The sequence below is a fragment of the Chlamydotis macqueenii genome, chromosome 25 (genome assembly GCF_036417535.1).
Source record: "Chlamydotis macqueenii isolate bChlMac1 chromosome 25, bChlMac1.mat, whole genome shotgun sequence".
Lineage (NCBI taxonomy): Eukaryota > Metazoa > Chordata > Aves > Otidiformes > Otididae > Chlamydotis > Chlamydotis macqueenii.
The window spans coordinates 4,028,829-4,048,580 of record NC_141580.1 but is presented as its reverse complement, the minus strand read 5'-3'; the positions used below and the strand labels follow the sequence as shown (position 1 = coordinate 4,048,580).

The following is a 19,752-nucleotide window of genomic DNA, read 5'->3' as shown; positions in this document are numbered from 1 at the left end:
TAGAATAAATCTGAATATAATGAGTAAACAATAATAGAAAGGTGTGAGAATGTCAGGTGTGTTTGCATCCGGATGTCAGCGCTTCTCACGAGCAGAACTCTGTCTTCACAGGGTTTTCCGTGAAGAAGCTGATGTCTTTCTTGGCTTTCTTACCTGCCTAACACCACAGAGCGACGCTCAGCTGTGAATGTGTGTGGAGGAGGGACACCGACCCAAAGGTGCGTTACCCTGGCTGCGTGTGCTGGCACCCAGTAACATGCGCTGCTCCCCTCTCAGGTGCCAGAACGGTTCAGCTGGGGAAAAGACAGCTCTGCTGCCTGGATCAAGAGTTGTTGCCACTTTGCTGTGTGAACAGCAAGGTGAGCGACTGGGTAGCGAAGCTGAAACCTGTTCTGTGTGCTGGGATGGGGCTGGCGCTTTCAGGACCAGAGTGAGAAATCTATGGCACTCGTCTATCGTCCCCGACGTCTTTCCCTAACCAGCTGCTTCTCTCTCTTGCTGAACTGGAAACGCAGAATGTATTTGTTGACTCCCAGCTCTCTGAGCTGGTTATTATAAAGCTCTGCCCTTGGGAGGTCCCTGCCACTCGATTAGGAGAACCTGATCTTGCCGATTCCTGGAACTGCTCTGCAGCTATCGATCTGCTGCACTGGGAGGACAAGCCTGAGTGAAGCACGGAGCTAAATTTTCATGCAAATGTGAACTAGCTCCCTGAATTCCCTTTCTGGAAGGAAGGTTGGCTGGGCAGAAGATAGCCCAGGGAATACTGGATACATGTCAAATCCTTGGGAAACCTGCAGATTGAGGTATCAAATAAAAGCGAGCTTCTGGTTTCATTCATTAGAACACAGTGTTGCAGCCATTTTTCCTCCAGAAGGCACAAATTCTTCCCTTAGGAGGTACCAGACTCTCTTGGGGAAGGTGCGGCTCCTCCACATCAGGGTAGCTCCTGTCCTCGCTGCAGCCTTTGCTCAGGCCCAGGCGGGTGGCCGTGTCCTGGCAGGGCTCTGTCACCTGGGACAGGGTGTCCCCGGCCTCGCTGGCGTGCCCTGCGCTGCCCTGGTCGTGTTATTAGCTCAGCAGATGACAACACGCTCACTTTCCTAGCGAGCAACCTGGAAATGCCACTGCTCAAGAGACAGGTGTTTAGGGAAAAGCTGATTAAAACCACGGAGCTTGGCTCCATGGCCTGTGTAGGTGCGGAGAACTGTTCCCCTGGCACCAGGCGCAGCCAGAGGTTACGTGTTTCATTGTGATCTTTCAGACCTGGTTGTATGATGGGTTGTGAGGATGCCAAGGGAGTGAAGTGTTCACCAAGATTCAGGAGTGAACACACATCCCTGCACTCTCTGGATCAGCTACCCAAGGCTATACGCTCTGGTGCCAAGGAGATGGGCAAAGCCGGCTCAGAAGGTAAGGGAGGACAAGCCAGGGGCTGAGTGAAGGTGCACTGGCCAAAGGCATAGACCAATTTATTAACTGTGGTGTTTTCACACTCATAAATTGTAAAGGCAGCTTATACCCACGGAGGGGTTCCTCTTCCCCCTCACTTCTGGCACAGCAGAGGAAGTGTGCCTGCCAGGTAGGAGCAGGGCAAGGCAGGAGGGCCTGGAGCTGCCAGAACACCGAGTCTCTGGACCACACAGGGCACGGAAAGGCATCAGCAGAGCAGGATGCTCTGAGGCTCTGGCCTCTCCTCAGGCATGGGGAGCTGCCTTTCTTGGCCCTCACGCCCAGGGACAAGGCTGAGAGGGCTGGCATTGGCCATGCAGGGGAGAGTTGTTGGGGGAAATCAGACTTTCAGTCACCAGAAGGAATTTCCTCCACAGGCTGCCACGTTGGCAGCATTGGCAATGCTCCGTGTTCAGCAGCTGGAACACCAGTCTGAAGCCGTAGGGAACAGGCTTTTTCTGCGTGGGTACACCGTACTGCGCCTCATCTAACTGGGCGCGTGGTCAGAGCTGCTAATTAAAAAGTGAGGTACCTCTCAGTGAGGATGTGGTGCCCTTTATAAATATTTACTACCGTGGGAGTCTAGTGAAGTAAGTTGCGTGTGCTGCACTGGGCTGCAGGGACAGCTGTGCTTCCAGCACGTCAGGAACTCCCTCAAACATGCAAACCTCTGTGGAGGTTAAGTCTAAATTCAGACATTAAGAACTACGTATGGCTTAGGTTACTTTGTAAAGCATTTTCTTAACACAGCTCCACCACATTCTGTTCTTGCCCCAGGTGATTTTCTAGCCAAGCCCAGGATGGGCACACTCAAGAGACTGAGGTCTTGGAAGATCTTGAGGATGTTTTTCGAATACATTCTTCAGTTTGGAAAAGCCACAACACTGCAATGAAGTGGTGGCTCAGGCCTCACTGTCTCCTGCAATCGCTGAACCTGGAGGTGACGTTGGCTTTCACCCGTGCTGCAGACCCGTGCAGGCAGGCAGCTCTGTAGCTCCCCTGCATTGCACGCAGCGCCGTGTGCTCCAGGATGGCTCCAATCCTGGCCAGTGCCTCCAGCCACCCTGCTTGGACAGAGCGCCTGGGTGCCAGATAGCCCTGCTGTGAAGTGTTGTGAGCAAGGAGGCGATAAGGCAGGAGCATGGACGTAGAAGACAAGTATTCCCTGTTCCCATGAAGCGGTTCACAGGGAAGGCATATGATTGATTGGCGACCACTGGGTTGCAGCCATCCTGGGAAGAAGGCAAGACTGGTGAGTCCGCATCAGAGCCATCCCTTGCTAAGGGTGGGTTGTACAGAGGTTCAGAACATGTCCTGGAGAAATGGAGTCAGAAGTGGCAGTGTAGCATCCTCATATCCAAAAAAAAAAGCCCGTTAGGATGGCACCTCCTCCCTCCCCAAAGCGAGGGGCTGCGACAGGCTTGTTTGTTCCGGCTGGAGGCAGCAGTGACCCGATACGCTGCTGAAGCTGCAGCTCTGCTGCTGTGAAGGTGTCTGTGTCACTGTGTCCAAAACCAGGACAGTCACTGAGAACGAGTCCCATCCTGACAAATACGAGGGTCTTATCACCAGCACACAAGAACCCTATCAGCTGATTACGCACAGTTTGCCTGAACACTTTTCCTGCCCGAAGCAGGTGTTCTTAGTTTAGTGCTACCCTAGGCTGGCCTGGAAAAACTCTTCTATTGATGGATACTACCCAGACATCTCCCTTACACACACAAGCAAGGGTGGCACGGCGTGCTCCCAGCATCGCTAGTACGGGTAGCCTTTGCTGTAGAGCTGCGGAGGGAGGCTCCCGAGGTCCGGCAGGTAAGCGGCATTCTCATCCAGGTGAGAAAGAGGCACTGTGTCCTCCTCACTGATCTGCCGGTCAAACTCTGCCTTCAGAGTTGGCCGCTGGTTATCGGGGAAGGCCAGAGAGAACAAGGCTTCAGGCTCACACACAAACTTGTACACGTAGCGCTCGCCAGCCACCTGCAGGGAAGAGAGGAGACGGATGATGCAGGCGCACGGGCAGCGCTAGGCAACGCTCCTCCGCAGCAGACAAGGCTCACAAAGCCGTCTGGCTTCTCTAGCCCACTCCCCTGAGACGTGGCAGAGTTGTAAACTTCTCCTTGTGCTGTCCTCCTGCTTCTCTGCTGCTCTGGCCTCCCCGGAGAGGGAAATGGGATGCTGCCAGCTGACTTTGTCCAGGTAGCACCAGCATCAACGGCCCCTGGCCAGTCTGTCCTGTGACCTAATCACACTCAGAGTTATCCTCTCCAGTGCCCTGGGTCTGGAAGAGACCGTCCCTACCAGGTGGGACCACCTCCCAGGCAGCCTTTCTCTCACCAACAGCAAAGCCAGACTGACTCTGTCCTTGCAGCTGCATAAATTCCAATGCTCCTGACTGCAGACATACACGGAAAAATAAAGAAACAATTATTCCCCTCTGTTTTATTTCCCAGATGTTGCCTAGATTCAGCTCCTTTACACCTTCCTCGCTTAAGTGCTGCACAGAGACGTTACGGGGAAGGCCAGCCCGGGATGCCTGGCTGGCTCAGGTACATTCTGCATCTGCAAACTTCCTGTCTCAAACACGAGAAGCATCACTAAAAGCAGAAAAACTCCATCTGCTTTGCAAACTGACCTTCTGCATGATCCCTTTCTCATAATAGTAGCGAAGGGATCGGCTCAGCTTGTCGTAGTTCATGGCCGGACGGTTCTTTTGGATGCCCCACAGTCTGGCTACCTGTAGGATAAAGCATTGAAGGGCATGAATGGCTGTGAACCCAAGCCAAGGGCAAAGACCGTTACCCAGCTGATTCTCTTTTGAGGATTGCTACCACAACATGTACAAATGTTTACAACATTTAACTAATAGACTCAACGATAATTATTTAGCAGCTTTTCAACAAGAAGAGTAGAACTCAAATGGAAGCACGCTCTGCCACAGAGAGACGTTCTCCTTGCCACTGCAGAGCTCATTTGCCATCGCTTCTTCTCGCTCTCTAGTACTCTGAAAGCCTGAGGATGCTAAAGGACTGCTTCATCCTAGGCTATGCTTCATCCCCAAGGATCTCATGTTTACCAGGAGCCCAGGTAGGAAGGAACACCTCCGTTGGGAGATTCATGTGCCTTTCTTCCTCCTACTACATGATTTTCAGCTTTGTCCATGAGACTCAAATCTGCCGTAAGCACATGTTAGCCCACCAAAACAACTCATCTGCGCTGGAAGTGCCCATAAAGGTTGATATGTAGCAAGAACGGTGCTAAATGCAGCTCTAGTTGGAGCAAGACATGAACAGATATTACAGACACATCTCCCAGATACTGTCAGATATTGCTGGGTTTTTTGGAACATGACAGTGTTAGAAATTACACCTTACTTAAAGTCAGTTTGATATAAAAATATGTTTAGACTAGGATGTAAATTCTTCCAGATTTTTATGAAAACCTCTGTGATCAGTAGGGTTCAAAACTCCAAACCTCAGTGTCAGCCTCAAATATGGAGCGTGATAAGACAGCACAAGTCACTGAAAGCATGAAGTGTCTAAGGAAGTGGAAGCAACTTGGCTCACTGCGTTGCTGGGAGTCTAAACTTACAAGCAGCCTTTCTTAAACTTTATATTTGTGTCACCCGAGTGTTTTGACCTCTTCTAAAAACCTTGACTCGCTGCAGGGTCTAGCGAGTGCCACTCGTAGGCAGGAGCCTTCACAGGGCAGAGGGGAAGCCGCTTGGGAATTTGCAACCTCAGAAGCAGTGGCTGCTCCCCCTGAGCCTGCAGAGAAGCTAAATGGTTTCACCTCTTCTGGCTCAATGAGCTTGAACTCCATCCCTCTACCAGTCCAGGCAATGAAGTGGGAATTGGTCGGATCGTCCAATAGAGCCACAAGAAATTGCCAGAGCTGGAGAGATCCCCGTCTCTGGTACGGAGGTCCTTCCCGGTACCCTCCAGCTTCCTGCTTGGTGTCTCCTGCTGACAAGAACAAACAAGGTGTTTATAAGAGTAACAGTGCAAAAACAAATTAAAAAAAAAAAAAAAAGCACATTTCACAAACATTTACCTGGAATATTTCAGTTCACATAAAACAGAGCGGCCAATTCACCAGCAGCTCTTCTAGGAGGAGCTCTGATGAACCTCACAAGTAAGCTACTTACGCTAGAAGGCCTGCTTGCTGCTAAAAAAGCTCAAGAAATGGGGTACCAAAAGGTATGAACCACAGCTACCACACCTGCAAGAACTATGTAGACAGTGGTCAAGTGGCCAGCAAAGGTGCTGATAACCCTATCTTACACCCACACTGGAAGCCATTCTTTCTCCAACCTTCAAATTTTTCTGGAACAACACAGACATCATCAGTAAAGGACCTCATCTGCTTGTCATAGCTGCAGCCTGCAAGAGAAAGCGGCAGCCGCGGTCACGGCCGGAGACGGGGCAGCACAGAGGGCGACGCGGCGCAGGGGGGAGGACAGCCACCGAGTTTCTTACCCAATGTATCTTCTGTACTCGGATGGCTTGGATAACTCTCCACATTTATGTACGTGGAAGGACAGCCAGGAACATCTGCAGAACAATTAAAAACCTCGTGTAATTAAAAAGCTCGGGAAGTAGAATGATCTTCCATTCTGCTCTCTTCATAGTAGCCGGGATATCCCGTCAGTCACCTGTGCACCACTCTTAACACAAAATCTTGGGCAATAGGCTAAATTTGTGTGGTACCTCTCCCTCATCTTGGTTTAAGCTAACTGTGCACTCTGCTGCTGCTTTCCCAGGTGAGAAGGCGTTCTATTTTTGCAGGGGTGCTATGATGATGTTCATGGAGAGCAGCAGCGTCTGCGTGTTTGCTACAGACAGTGCTTCACAAGTGTCATCTCCCAGGTCTTACGTCTCCCTGGCTTTTTCACATCACGGTAGGACATTCTCACAAACAGCTGAGAGAACATAAATGAAAAAACATAGCCTGAGTTTGAACAAACACAAAGTGTTTTCATGATCTCTGTGCGGCATACATGGCCTGGGCACTGCCATTTGTATCTTCTATATCTTATGTTTTCCGCATCAAACCTGTTTTCCATCCACAGCTGGACTGGAAGCTGTAACTGGGAGCTCTGGAAAGATTTACCTTACGTTTCCCTCATACTCCTGCATATAGCTGCTGCTTTCGGCAGACGTTTCGCTGACGCTAAGGGCAGAGGGGTACTCTGCGCAGACAGGCTGGGTATTGTTACAACCGTAAACTACTCTCACAAAAAGCATTCTTCTGGGTTTGCGCGTCTTCTTTCTCTGTCTGGACAGAAGGACCCAGTGAAAGTGCAATATCAGCATCGCCACAGTGGTGGATTCTATACCCTCACAGGAGCTTTTCATTTATGTATTTATTTCTGCTAAAGGAAACAATTCAAAATGTCCATTAAAATACCAGGAAACCCAAAGTGACACTCCCTCTAGAAGAAGGCATTGTGATGTCAGAGTAGTGAGCCTCTGGACCGGTCTGCTGAGAAACCTGCTGAGCAGACCTCATCGCCCAGGAGGGTGTAGGGAGGTGGGTGTGGGTCTCTTCTCCCAAGGAACAAACCATAGGACAAAAGGAAACGGCCTCAAGTTGGCCAGGGGAGGTTTGGATTGGATATCAGGACAAATTTCCTCGCTGAAAGCCTTGTCAAGCGCTGGAACAGGCTGCCCAGAGAGGCGGCTGAGTCGCCATCCCTGGGGGTGTTTGAAAGAGGAGCAGAGCGGCCCTGAGGGACACGGTTTGGTGGCAGAGTTGGCAGCGCTAGGTTTGCGTTTGGACTCGATGATCTTAAAGGTCTTTTCCAACCTCAGCCATTCGATAAAGAATAAGATTTATCCCTTGTGGAAAAATAAGAGGACTACCTGATTGAGCTGGTGTCTAGAGAGCTGGTTTTGGAATGATGAACTTTTTACACTTGTGATCCTCTGAAATCTCTGCTGTCTGCTCTGCGTGCCCTGTTTTTGTGGGAGGTAGCAGACAGAGGTTGATGCTACAGGAGACACAGAGCAGCACACTTGTGCTTGGCTGGGTCAACCTAGACCCCGCTCTGCGCTTACGCCTGCTTTGGAATTGGCCAGTTGATGGTTAGCCACCCCAGTCTCTTTAGAGTCTGTGAGTTTTAGACTTTTAGATCTATTTGTCAGAACACAGCTGGTTTATCTTGCACAGCAAGCTCCGAAACGGAGCGTCGGCTGTCCCTGGGACCTGCTGCACCCGTGTCCCTCAGCAGTGGGAGCTGACACCCACTCGCTGGGCTGGGAGAGCTGCATCTCTGCCTCCGTTTTGCGAATGGAATTGTTCTGCTGCGGTCAGGGAACAGGAACAGCGTCGTGAGCTGCAGCTCAGGGCTGCGCGGTGCAATCCCTGCACCCGGAGCCGCTTTCCTCTGCCAGGGCCTGAAGGTTTCCTCCTGCTGCAGGAGTCACAGATAGTCTTTCTGTACAAGCTCCAATTTGATTCTTTCCTTTCTGCTGCCATTTGCAAAACATTTTCAGTATAATTTCTTCAAAAGTGACCTAACATCTCTCCCTTTCCACAGCCCACTAGCTCACCCAACCCCCCGCCCCCCCCCCCCCCCCCCGCAAAGACAAAAACTCCCTGAGAAACTGCTAACACCCTTTTCTCCATTTCTGCTGGTGTGAATGGGCAAATGATGGATTTTGAGAGTGTCCCCAATGGCTACTTATTCCCTTGGAAAAAAAAAAACAAACGTGCCTTTAATCTAGTCTGAGTGGGTTTAACATCACCTTGTAGCTCCTAGATCTTGTTAAAGCTTTCCACTATCTACCAGAAAGTCCTTCCCAGCACACGGTGCAGACGGTGAATGTCTCAGCCTTCTCTTGGAGGCAGTAAACGGACAGAGCACGTTGCATTTCCTGCTACACAGCCAGTTTCCCAGACCACACACGCTCCTGAAGATGAAGCAGCACTGTTTCAAAGCCCAAAGGCCACCAGTGATGGATGTTCACCCAGGAGGTTGCTCACCCTCACCGATGCCTGGTTTACGCAGTGAGAAAATTCTGCGTACCTGTGTCGCACACGTAGTCCACCTGCTCCTGCTTGACCATCACAGCTTCTGGGTACTGATGGCTGCTGCCCACCTGGCTTGCTTGCTCGTACCGTGGGTCGTGGTACTCCTGTTTGAAGCCCTGATGAGGGTACTGGAGGCAGGGCTCGGACATCTGGCGCCGGTAGGCAATGGGGTCTTCCTGGGCGTGGGAGGAAGAGAAGGAACGGCACATCTCCACAGGGGGCTGGTACGCAGAGCTGGAAGAGGGGAGAGGACACAGGGTGGCTGCTTGCTTGGCCCTGGCGCAGGGCTGGTTGAGGGACAGAAAATTCCTCAGCCTCAGGCTGTTGCGAGGGCTGTAGGAGCCGCGTGCACAGCTGTGTCAGGGAAGCGACCCCAAGGAAAGGTGTTTCCAAGGGCAGCCGCACACTCCGTCATTCACAGAACCTGACAAGCTGAACATTACAGACTTCTTCAAACCCTAGGCAGCGGCAGTGAGGCCCAGGTCCCTCGGTTGGGAGGAATCCTGTGACCGCTGGAAACGGAGAGCTTTAGCGTGCAGGCCCTCCTCCTGGGATCACCAAGGGGGACAACACTTCATGGCGGCGGCCGCCTCCTCCTGGCAGTAACTCACCAGTTTTGGGTGAGGTACCGCAGCTGGGTGTGGGGTGGGGTAGCCCCGCAGCGGTCAGGAAGCTCCTGTCCTGTTGTGCTGGTTCTGGCTGGAGTAGAGTTAATTTTCTTCACGGTAGTTAGTATGGGGCTGTGTTTTGGATTTGTGCTGGAAAGAGTGTTGATAATTCAGGGATGTCTTTGTTAGCGCTGAGCAGTGCTTGCACAGAGTCAAGGCCTTGTCTGCTACTCACAGCGTCCCCTTCAGTGAGGAGACAGGGCCAGGAGAGCTGACCCCAGCTGACCGCAGGGACATCCCAGGCCATACGATGCTGTCATTCACGCTCAGCGTGTAAATTAGGGGGAAAGTTGGCTGGGGGAGGGCGCTGCTCAGCGACTGGCTGGGCATCACTCAGCTGGTGGTGAGCAGTTGTTTTTCTTTTGCATCACTTGTCATTCTTGGGCTTTATTCTCTCTCTTTTTGTTATTTTCCATTTGATTACAATTTATTACTATTTTTATTTTATTTCATTTCAATTATTAAACTGTTCCTATCTCAACCTACGAGTTTTCTCACTTTTGCCCTTCCAATTCTCTTCCCCCTCATCCTTCTGGTGGGGAGTAAGCGAGCAGCTGCGTGGTGTTTAGCTTCTTGCTGGGGTTAAACCATGACACCTGCCTAGGCAAATGCTGGAGCAGTGACTGCACTGGGGGAATTGATTCCAACTTGTCTGGGTTGATCATAGGCACTGGGACAGTCAAAAAGGTACTGGAGCATGACAGTTCTCTGAGAAGGACCCGTGGCAGCACCGGGGAGAAGGTGTCACAGGCAGACACACTGTCCCGCTCTGCAGCCACCTAAACTCCCAGCATAAACACCTTCCTCTCTGGTTATTGGTTGACCCCACGTGCAGTAGCAACAACCCTTCAAGCAGAAAACTGGAGAAGGTTTCTGTACAGAAGAAGCTGTACGCTAACTCATGCAAATAGCTGGGGCTGTGGGCAGTGGTGTCAGTGAGCTCCTTGTGGGACAGATTTTGGAAAGCAAAGGGGAAGAGAGAGGCACGTGATGATGTCAAGACTGCTCTCAGCATCAGGAACAGCGCTAGGGAGAAGAAGAAAAAGGCAAGCCCAGACCTACCCCACCCAGGTCTGAGCGCCCCGGGGCAATCAATGGCAGCCCGAGCAGGCTGCCACGGGCTGACCCACTGGTGAATTCGTGTCGCAGCACGTGCGCGCTGCCCTTACCCAGATTACAGAGCAGATTGTTGTCATAACGCTTCATCGTTAGATAATGCGGTAGCGCTGGAATTCATACCAGCTCCTGTCCCTCCCCTGCGTAAGCTGCGTTACCTGGCATAAAGGCACTGCTCGCCAGTGCCGTACTGGAAGGGCTGCTTATGGTTGCAGGACAGCGCGGGGTCCGAGGAGGGACTCTGCGGCTCCTTTTTAATCTTGGCAGGAGGACTGTGAAAAGCTACTGTGGGAGAGAAGGGAAAGAGCAAGTTGGCACCTTTCTTGTTTATGGAGAGAGATTTTTATCAGCCAGTAAAAACTCAGTAGAGATGCCACCACCTTGTCCTTGCTCACCTGGCTCTGAGAGAAACAAAATACCCATTAGCGTTCACTGGGCTTTCCTGAGCTCTGCCCTTGGTTTAGTAAAGCTTGTATCCTACATCAGCCTTAACAGAGCAAATCTAAGGTGGTGATAACATGCTCTCTGACGAGCCAGACCACTGAAAACGATTTAGAGTGGGGATTTCCTAAGCTGTTCAGGGCTGGGACAGACATGTGCTGTTGTATCATAAGGGGCAGCACGCACATCCGCTGGTTTTCAACACATGCAAGCAAAGTTTTGATTTGCATCACGCAAAATACTCTTTCGTTGCCATACCTGGTAAACATGTCTTGTGAGTAGCATCACCACGTAGCACTGCGCTAAATTATAATGCACTAATGTGATGACACATTGTAGGCTTCCTGACAGTATCATTTGTCCTGTAGGACAATAAATGTAAGGATTTTGTAGACACAGGTACAAAAGCCGAAGGTTTTCTGTGGGAAAATACTATTATATGTGTTGGATACTATTACAGGCTGTCACCAGGCTAACTTGCTCACAGACACCTCACACAAGTAGTGTTTTCAGAAGCACGTAACCAGTTTAGATAGCCAAAATCCCTTTTTTCCAAAGGAACTGCATCAGTGTTGCAGCACGGCACATGACAGAAGTCTGATTTCCAAGTCCTTGCTTTCACTGTAATGTACCTCAAAGTTCAAAGAGCAGCTTGCAGTCCCCTCAGTGCCCTCCCTTTGAAGTATCTGACTTCATTAACTGGATCAGGTTTATACCTGGGGGAATCTGCTCATCCAAAGCACCAATGACTGTCCAGGAAAAAGGAAAAATGTTCCTTTCCATTTTCAGTGCGCTGCTCTGCGGTCAGGGCCTGATGCAGACAAGGAGGGGTGTTTCTGGGCTGGTTAGAATTTCACGAATAACAGATGTGGGTTGCAGTTTACAGCCCCAGGAAGTAGGATGTGGGTATTGTTACTTCTTATGCTTAATAAAATCCAGCAGGGAGCAAAACTTCCTTCACGAGTTCCTCAGAAAAGCTTATCCTGGCTGAAGGACACGGTAAGCATCTTCTACCTCTGCCTCTAGGCTCTGCTGCTGCTCTTAGGAGGTCACTGACACTTAGGAAGGAAAGAAAAGTAACCCCAGAAAGGTAAATAGGTGGAGGGCTGTTTTTCAAATGAGGGAAAGAACTGCCCTCCAAATCAAAACTGTAAGCTTTGAATAAGGCCAGCTCCAGCCCTTCACCAGCTCACTCCCACCTCCACAGGCTGACACAACGCTGCTGACAGAGCCTGAGATGTTCAGAGCTGTGATTACAGTTTTAAGGGTGGAAAGTAACATCCTGATTTCTTAATACCTCATCCCTTTGCCGAGTTCATTTCAGGATGGACCTGAGCTGTTTGTTCACCAGACGTCCTCAAGCCAGTTCTCCATCACCTCAAGCCCTGGTTGTCCCTTCAGAAATGCCGCCGCAACGGCTCTCTAAAGGGCTGGGGAAAGGGCTGCTGCTGCCTCTCTTAGCACAGATATTAAAGCCACTTTCTATGGCAAACATTCCTCCCCAAAATTAATTTTCTTAGCAAGAGGGGAAAAGAAACCAAACCCTAAACCTGACCCTTTTGCCTGCTTTCGGTTTCAGCCAACACCAGAAAAGCCCATCTTTACTCTGCACATCATGCTAGCACCCAAAGTGGTCCAAACAGCTTGACAGAATCAATACAAATAAATAAATCCATAAGATACCAGAGCCTCGTATTGTTTCTGGCCCCTATTCCTTCTCAGGGACAACCGGCTCTCGCAGCCGGTCCTGGGGCTGCCGTCAGCCGCGGCAGAGGGGCCTGGTCACCCGCGTCGCTTGGCACTGTCCCAGCTGATGGCACGTGGGAGCATGCTGACCTGTCCCAGCTCTTTTCAACGTATGGAGGAAACAGACACATAGAACCCATCTAAAAATGCCAATGTGTCAGCTGAGTCTCGAGGAGGGGAAAAAAAATTAAAAAAAAAAAAGTTGCTCTGTGCAGTACGCTGAACTCCATTGAGGTTTCAAGAAACTAGACGTGCTAGGAGCAGCCAATTCTTTCCGGCCTCTAAAAGCTGAAACCGGCTATCGCGTTACAACCGGCTCGTTCATGCATTCAGAGTGAAACTGGGACCAACCCTCTCCTCAGTTCTAGGTCCAAAAGAGGAAGAAACAAGATCTACGACTCAAAGAGCAAGCCTGGCTGTGCTGCAGGGCCAGGTCCGGGGCAAGAAGGTAGACAAGAACAACCAGTAAAAGTGCTTCATTTCCATTTTCGTGGGGAAAACTGCTTTGTGCAGAGAGGAGTATCAGCATAGGAAGGGCACCAAAGTTGACCGCACCAGATTTAAATGGCCATCTCCACTCTCAGTTAGCTGCAGGACGTGGATACGCCCAGGGAACGGTAACGCATCTTCCTGTAGCCTTGATGTGCCTGTCGAAAGTCAGCTCCAGGCTCCTGGAGCGACACAGAGCTGTTCAGAACAGACTGCGCTCACTTCAGACACGTAGTCTTAGCCCAGCATCAGCTTCCACATGGAATGGAGGCACGCTGTGAGCAGGCTCGGTGTGAGAAAAGCTGCGAGTTACACGGCCGTTGTGTGGAAGGTTCCCGTACGCACACTGGTACCTGCGCGACGTTCAGCTCCCGTGTGAGGTGAAATGCTTTGATCAGCCCCCTGCGCAAACACGCGTGGTACGGTCTGTACGCTCCTTTCCAAACACACGCAATCTGTTCGGTGGGCAGTTCCTGAGAACGCAGAGCGAGCACAGCAACCTGCTCCGGTTGGAGATGTCCCTGCTCCTGGCAGGGGGTTGGACCGGATGGGCTTCAACGGTCCCTTCCAACCCAAACCCTTCTGTGATTCCATGATTCTCTGACCATATCTCTTCAGGGATGCTGTGCCCTCCTGCTGTGGCAGGCAGGACCAGCGTCTCCCAGAGGCCATGGGGGTGAGCAGAGCCCCCCAAAAGCACCTGCAGGAGACACAGCGCCCATCATCCCACGCATAGTCTGATTTCTTTTGCTGTGGGAGGAGGAATAGCTCAAATTGTACCTTCCATTGTGGCAGTAATGCATTATCTCAGCTGTTCAGGGGTGCTTAACTATTCACACACACCCCAACTAAAATATGCATCTGTTGACACCGCTCTGCATAAGGGACTGCGGCAGCTACCGCCACACAAAGCTCCTTTTGCATCGTCCCCACGTGGACATTTAGCCTGGTTTTCCTGTCACCATCACAACAACGTAGGAATAAAATGAGTACGTTAGCCTCAGTGTCTTTTACGCTTTCGCTTAGTTTAAGCGTTTCCTGCCCTTCTCCCCCCAGATGTGTGATTGCCCCCACGTTACTTACAGTTTTCTGAGTGAAAGTCAGGCACAAATTGCTCATCGCTGTCTGGAACCTGAGCTGCCAGGGGAGGGAGCAAAGGCAGGGAGGGAAGAGAGGGGAGAGAGAGAGAGAGGAGAGTTAAATTTGGCACTTTGTACGGTATAATTAACAGTAAGGCAGAAATATGCGTAAGCAGGAAAGATCTGAGCTTTCTGCTGGGATGCACTTTAGTGACTAAGGATGGTTTTCCTTTGGGATTAGTGAACACAGTTCTGCCTGCAGATTTACCCCTTAGCAGCCCGCCTGTTTCCTTCTCCCTTACCTTGGAAATAAGGACAACAGCCAGTTTTCTAGCCCAGGGTTCTCAGTTTTCATTAGAAACATAACATGCAGGGATTTTTAAGCATTTAGAATAGCAAAACCAACTACTAACTGATAAATATAGAAAGGCTACACCAAAGCGATGAGCAGAACAGGAGACATCTATGCCTTCACGGACAATCTTTCCGGTAGCTCCAGAAGCAGCAGATAGCTTGGCACTAGTGGAACAGGCTACAACTTGTAGATCAGCAGAAGGAGAACATTTCAGAAGAAAAAAAATAAAACTATCCGGTAGCAGGAGAGGGAAATAGTTAATCGTGCCCTGCACGTAGGTGTGGTTTTCCAAATGGGAAATGTAAGGGGAAGCGCTGGTGTCGTCATAGAGAACCTGATGGCAAACAGCTGCTCCTTCCCCACAAACCAGCGCAGCCAAGCTTCCTCCTGGGCATCTGTCAGTACAGCTCCAGGAATAACAGTAAGGTCTAAGATATTGGACTATTTCAAAGGCTGTCTAATAAAGGTATCTGAAAATCTGCAGGTGTTGCTGAAGGTGGGAAGCAGTGAAATAGTTAACGACATCAGCATCTCAGTGTTAAGATGCTTCAGGCTTAATGACTCCTTTAGACAAACTGGGGATGCTCCTGTGTGTTTGTCACCTGAAAAGTCAGCAGCACACTTGATGCCTCTTTGTAACTCAGGGGATCATCTTTATTCTGATTTACATGAAGACTAGACTCTGCAAAAGCTGCAAAGCCCACACGGGTGGAGCTTCCCACAGCACCCGAAACGGAGGCACTAGGAGAGTCTTTCACTATGCACTTCACAGGATGTTTCATCGCTTCTTGGAGTAAATACTTATTTTAATTTAAAACTTAAAATATCAGAATTCTTCTTCCTGTGATGCCTATGAAAGATGTAACTGGTTGGGAGCTGGTGTCTGGTGAAAACTGGTAGCTGTGCTGACTCTTCCGGCGTCATTCGTGCCAATTCCTCATCTGCCTGCCTTTCCTGACCTCCAGCTCGGATCATTCCGTCCATGGATCACCTGCCACAGTGTGGCCTTAGCCCGTGTCTGAGTTGCACTGAAGACAGTGCAAAATATATAGTAAAACAATGAGATGGCACAGGAGAAGAAAAATAATTTTATTGTCTTTCTTCACCTGCAGGTTGATTCAGCAAGGTACACGGAGCTGTGTCCTTGAGAGATTATTCCAGCACACAAAATCAAATGATATAATAGCCCATAGTGCTACTATACTAAATTTTCTGTATGGAAACAGAGTATATGTAATTAGTGCTTTGCTTATTTCACAGAGGAACCAGCTACACACAGTCTCCTCTAGCTCCTGCTTCCCTTATTTGTTGAGAAAAGCTTTAATCAACGTTGCCCTCACGCATTCGCGGCGGGAACAATTAGTTCAGATTTTCCAGCTGTAAATACAATTGTGCATGCTTGCCCCTTTCTCCAGGATGGTTTCTGCCCATCTTGCCTTTGCAGGAGCTGTGTAAGCAAGACAGAACAGTGCTCTTGGCCAACCTGCGCACAGACTGGAGGGTGTGGTTTTGTTGGAGCACATCTCACAATCGCATCCTTAAGCAATAGGACACCAAAGCCAGTGATCCAATCCGGCTTTCCCCCGACAGCAGCATCTGTTTTTATTTACCAATAATACCTTTACATCCTTCCCTACCCCAGAAAGAAAAGGTGGTAAGGAAGCGGTGCCCTGGGAGAAACTCTGGGGAGAACAGTAACCATAGCGCATGTCATGTTGGAATATTTTATTACTTCTGACAGTTACTTTTACGGCCCTTTTACTGGAGAGAAGGGGCTCTCAGCAGATTGTTGTTTCACAAAATCCCTCACAAACTATTGCTGAAAGAAATGCTGCTGCTGGTACATAACAAGCGAAGCTAGAGTTCTTGTAATTGCCGAGTGGACAAAAGCTTGCACCCTCTCAGCTCTGAAGCAAAGGTGATGTAATCAAAAGCAAACGGACATGAGGAACAGAAGGCCACTAATTTCAGTCACTTGAAGCTAAGCTAAGCAAGATGTGCCGAAAATAAACCTTAGGGAATAACACTGCATGAACATCAGGCAGTGGATTAGAATGGAACCAGCCAGGGATGGTTGCAGACAGCTACAGTCCTGTACTGGAGACGCATCAGCTTGCGCCTCACCAGCTCCCACACCACTTCTGCGATCTGCAGCAGCGTAAGGAAAGCTTTCGGACTAAGGACGCAGAAGGAAGCGCATCTCTCTCCTCCTTGCCATCAGCACAGATAACACCTGTGCAACTTTTCTCCAAAGAAGTTTTTTTTTTTTTTTTCTCTCTCTGAATGCCAAATCAAATTTTATAAATTCTTTGGCTTGAAATTAATTCTATATAGGTATCAACTGCTGGCTGCACATCGTCACATTCAAACAGATTCTGGTAAAAAACGGTGTGGAGGAAAGCTTTAGATTTTTAGTAAAAAGGCCTAGGATTTTTTCAGCCTCTGTTTCTTTTAGAGTCACCTGTATGCAGACATTCTTTCACTCTGCAAAGGGGAAATCAAGTGTTAAATGACACTATTAAAATAGTCTGTGAAGCTAACAATGAATGAAATCATATAGAGGCATGTATTGACACGTGTACACACGCAAACACATATACATACACACATGGCCTGCATCTGTTAGCGTTTTTCGCATGGCTGATGGTTTGTTGAGAATTTACCTTTCCAGTTTGCTTCCTTCCTAGGTTTTTTTCCTCTTTTATTTCAAAAGTAACACTAAGAACTGTAAATAAAATAGTAAAATAAGATAGCTAAATATCTAAACTAAATGTGGTAAAGGCAGAGAATAAATAACATATTTCATATTTTTCACTTCCTTTCCTTTTTTTTTTCTGCATTCTTTAGGAAAGTACTCTTAAGTTTTCTGTTGCCTTAATCTCGTGAATTTTTTTTTTTATCCTTAATAATCTTACTTAGTTGGCAAATATCTTTCTGAAGGCTTAAAAAAAAAAAAACAAACCAAAAAACTGTTTGACAGGATTGTCCTCCACTTGAGGTGAAAATAAAGGAAATAACCCTGCTTAAAATGCCATGCATATTTTTATATCATTATTGTTAAATACTTGTTAAGTAATATATCATAGTATATGTATATTTTATATTTATTGAGAGTCTGCACTTGAGGATACGTTTTGGATTTTCTAGCAGATGGATCATTTGTAGAACTGGAATTAGAGCAAATTCACCATTCTGTTTAAAACTAGTTTCCCTTGTAATTAACGGGACTCCCTGGCATTTGAAGTTTGCTCGTCCTTGAAGTCCAAAGGCAAAACAATTTAGACACTGAAAAGTGTGTGGATTCCAAGAAAGAATCCTTTCAAAGAATTAACTTTTTTTTCTTTCTTCTTCTTCTTCTTCTTTTTTTTTTTAAACGAAGGGAAACACTTTGCTCCCCAAATTACAATAATAGCTTGTTGTTTGTTTAAGAAAATACCAACGTTCTGCCAACCAACACAGATAAGTGACAAATTAGCATAAAATCCAACCGGTTACGAGTAGCCCGAAGCGAAAAGTGTAACCGGGGAGGCGGGCGAGCTGCCAAGCTCGGTTCACAAGCGGAGCCCCGGCACAATCGTGTGACTCATTTCCCGAGCCAGGGCTCAAAAGAATCCTTAAACGTTCGGGGCTGGGCAAACGCGGTACAAACGTGAAGAGCCGAACGAACCCGAGCAGAGGAAGGGGAAGGAGCCCACCTTCTGCCAGCCAGGTCTCCTGGAACCGGCTCAGGTCCTGGAAGAGCTCTGCGGGAGAAGCGAGGCCGTTCCTCAGGGACGGGATGCTCCAGCCACCGGTGCCGGGAGGAACGGGGCGGTGCGGGGGGAGGACCCGGAGCCGCCCGGACCCTGCACCGTCCCCGTCCCTCCCTGCACCCCCAGCTCCCCCTTACCTTCCGAATCCCGCGCCGGCGGCCAGCCCGGCTCCCCGGGTCTCTTCCTGGCGCCCATGGGAGCTCCGCCGCCGGCTGCCGCGGAGCCCGGGGGCTGCTGCGGGGGGAGCAGATCAGCGCGGGGGGCCCGAGCGGAGCGGGACCGGCCCGGAGACCCCCACCCCCCGCCCGGCGGAGCCGCCGCTCACCTGCGGGACGGTGAACGGCACCTGCTGGTCCAGGTACCCCTTCATCCCGCCGCCGCCGCGGGCGCGGGGCTGCCGGCTCCGGGAAAAGTGCGGGACGCGAGGTGGGTGGGTGGAGGGGGTGCGGGTTTCAGCGGCCGCGGCGGGACAGCCCGCCCGGTTCCCCGTCGCCGTCCGCGGCTGCCGAAACCGGGGATGCGAGACGGCACCGAGCCCGCCGGCTCCCAGCCGGGCCGAGCCCCCGCCACCCCGGGACAGCGGCCCCCGCCCCGGTGGGGCCCCGCCCCTCAGCCGGCGGCGCGCGGGGCAGCCCCGCCCGGGCGGTCAGGCCGGGGGGGGGGGGGGAAGAGAAAGGAGCGGGGGTGGGGGGGGAGACAGGAGAGGGGGGGCTCCCATCGCCCGCTCCTTTGTTTCATTGAATTTGTGAATGAAGCTGCGGGCTGGGGCATGCCCGCCAATCCCAGCTCTTCCTGCCCCTCACCCTGCGAAAACTGGGCGTGGCTTGAGCCCTCAGGGCCAATCAGATCGCAGCACTCGGGTGTTCATTCAGGGCCGGCGCTCCCATTCACAAAAAAAAGAACCCTCCCGAAGTTCATTCACGAAAGGCTGCCAAGGCTCCAGCTATGCTGTGCTTGGCCTGCGCTGCCAGGCTCCCGCCCAGCGCGGCACACGGCCGGGCCTGCCCGTTCTCCCGCACCCCGCGGCCGTTGCAAACCAATCTGCAGGTGCGGCCAGTTCTGCTCCGGGGAAGCTCTTGAAGTTTCGACAAGATTTGGAAAAAAGTCTCTCATGCATCCGGAGCGAAATAATTAGAAGCCCTGGCTGCCAACATCAGTTTTACTCTTAGTAAGGGACAAGAACATAAAATAAAACATATCATCCTGGGATTTGCACACCTCAAAAGTGGGTTTGTGTGTGTTTGCGCGTACCAGCTGCTGCCTTCTGTGCCATGTGTGTGCCTCCTGTTATTTTTTCAAATTTCTCTTTTAAAGTTCCATGATCGTATTTTTAACATTTATTGATCCTACTTATTCTACAAAAATTATCAGTAACTGTTGGGACCCGGCGATAATAAGAAAATCATTCATGGAATGCCCTCTCCTGGAAGAGACACTCAAGAGAAAAAGAAGGAAAGGGGAAAGCTGTCCCTAGGGCTGAACGGAAAATGTGCATTTTTGACATGTTTTTCTCTATAGCTAACACCACCAGTGTGACCTACTGATGCGCTGACTATGAAAGGGGTATTTGTTACGTAGAATAACGTGTTTAAGTATCCAGTCAATGTATATTTGGATCTTTT

At 50.1% G+C, this 19,752-nt stretch overlaps 1 protein-coding gene across 2 annotated transcripts; it reads right to left on the bottom strand.

Moving 5' to 3' along the window:
- Positions 1-1,440: 1,440 nt before the first annotated feature.
- Positions 1,441-18,571, bottom strand: ETV4 (ETS variant transcription factor 4). Of its 2 annotated transcripts, none has more exons than XM_086766617.1 (11): positions 18,456-18,571; positions 18,268-18,364; positions 18,074-18,121; positions 14,028-14,081; positions 10,427-10,553; positions 8,480-8,718; positions 5,928-6,002; positions 5,763-5,831; positions 5,242-5,414; positions 4,085-4,186; positions 1,441-3,429 (listed from the first exon to the last, which is right to left on the bottom strand). In XM_086766617.1, exons 1-11 carry the CDS (start codon positions 18,498-18,500, stop codon positions 3,208-3,210), a joined length of 1,251 nt encoding a protein of 416 aa, XP_086622743.1. In that variant the 5' UTR covers positions 18,501-18,571; the 3' UTR covers positions 1,441-3,207. The 2 variants fall into 2 exon arrangements, with proteins under 2 accessions (XP_086622743.1, XP_086622744.1); XM_086766618.1 differs by having other exon boundaries at positions 5,242-5,411.
- Positions 18,572-19,752: the final 1,181 nt, after the last annotated feature.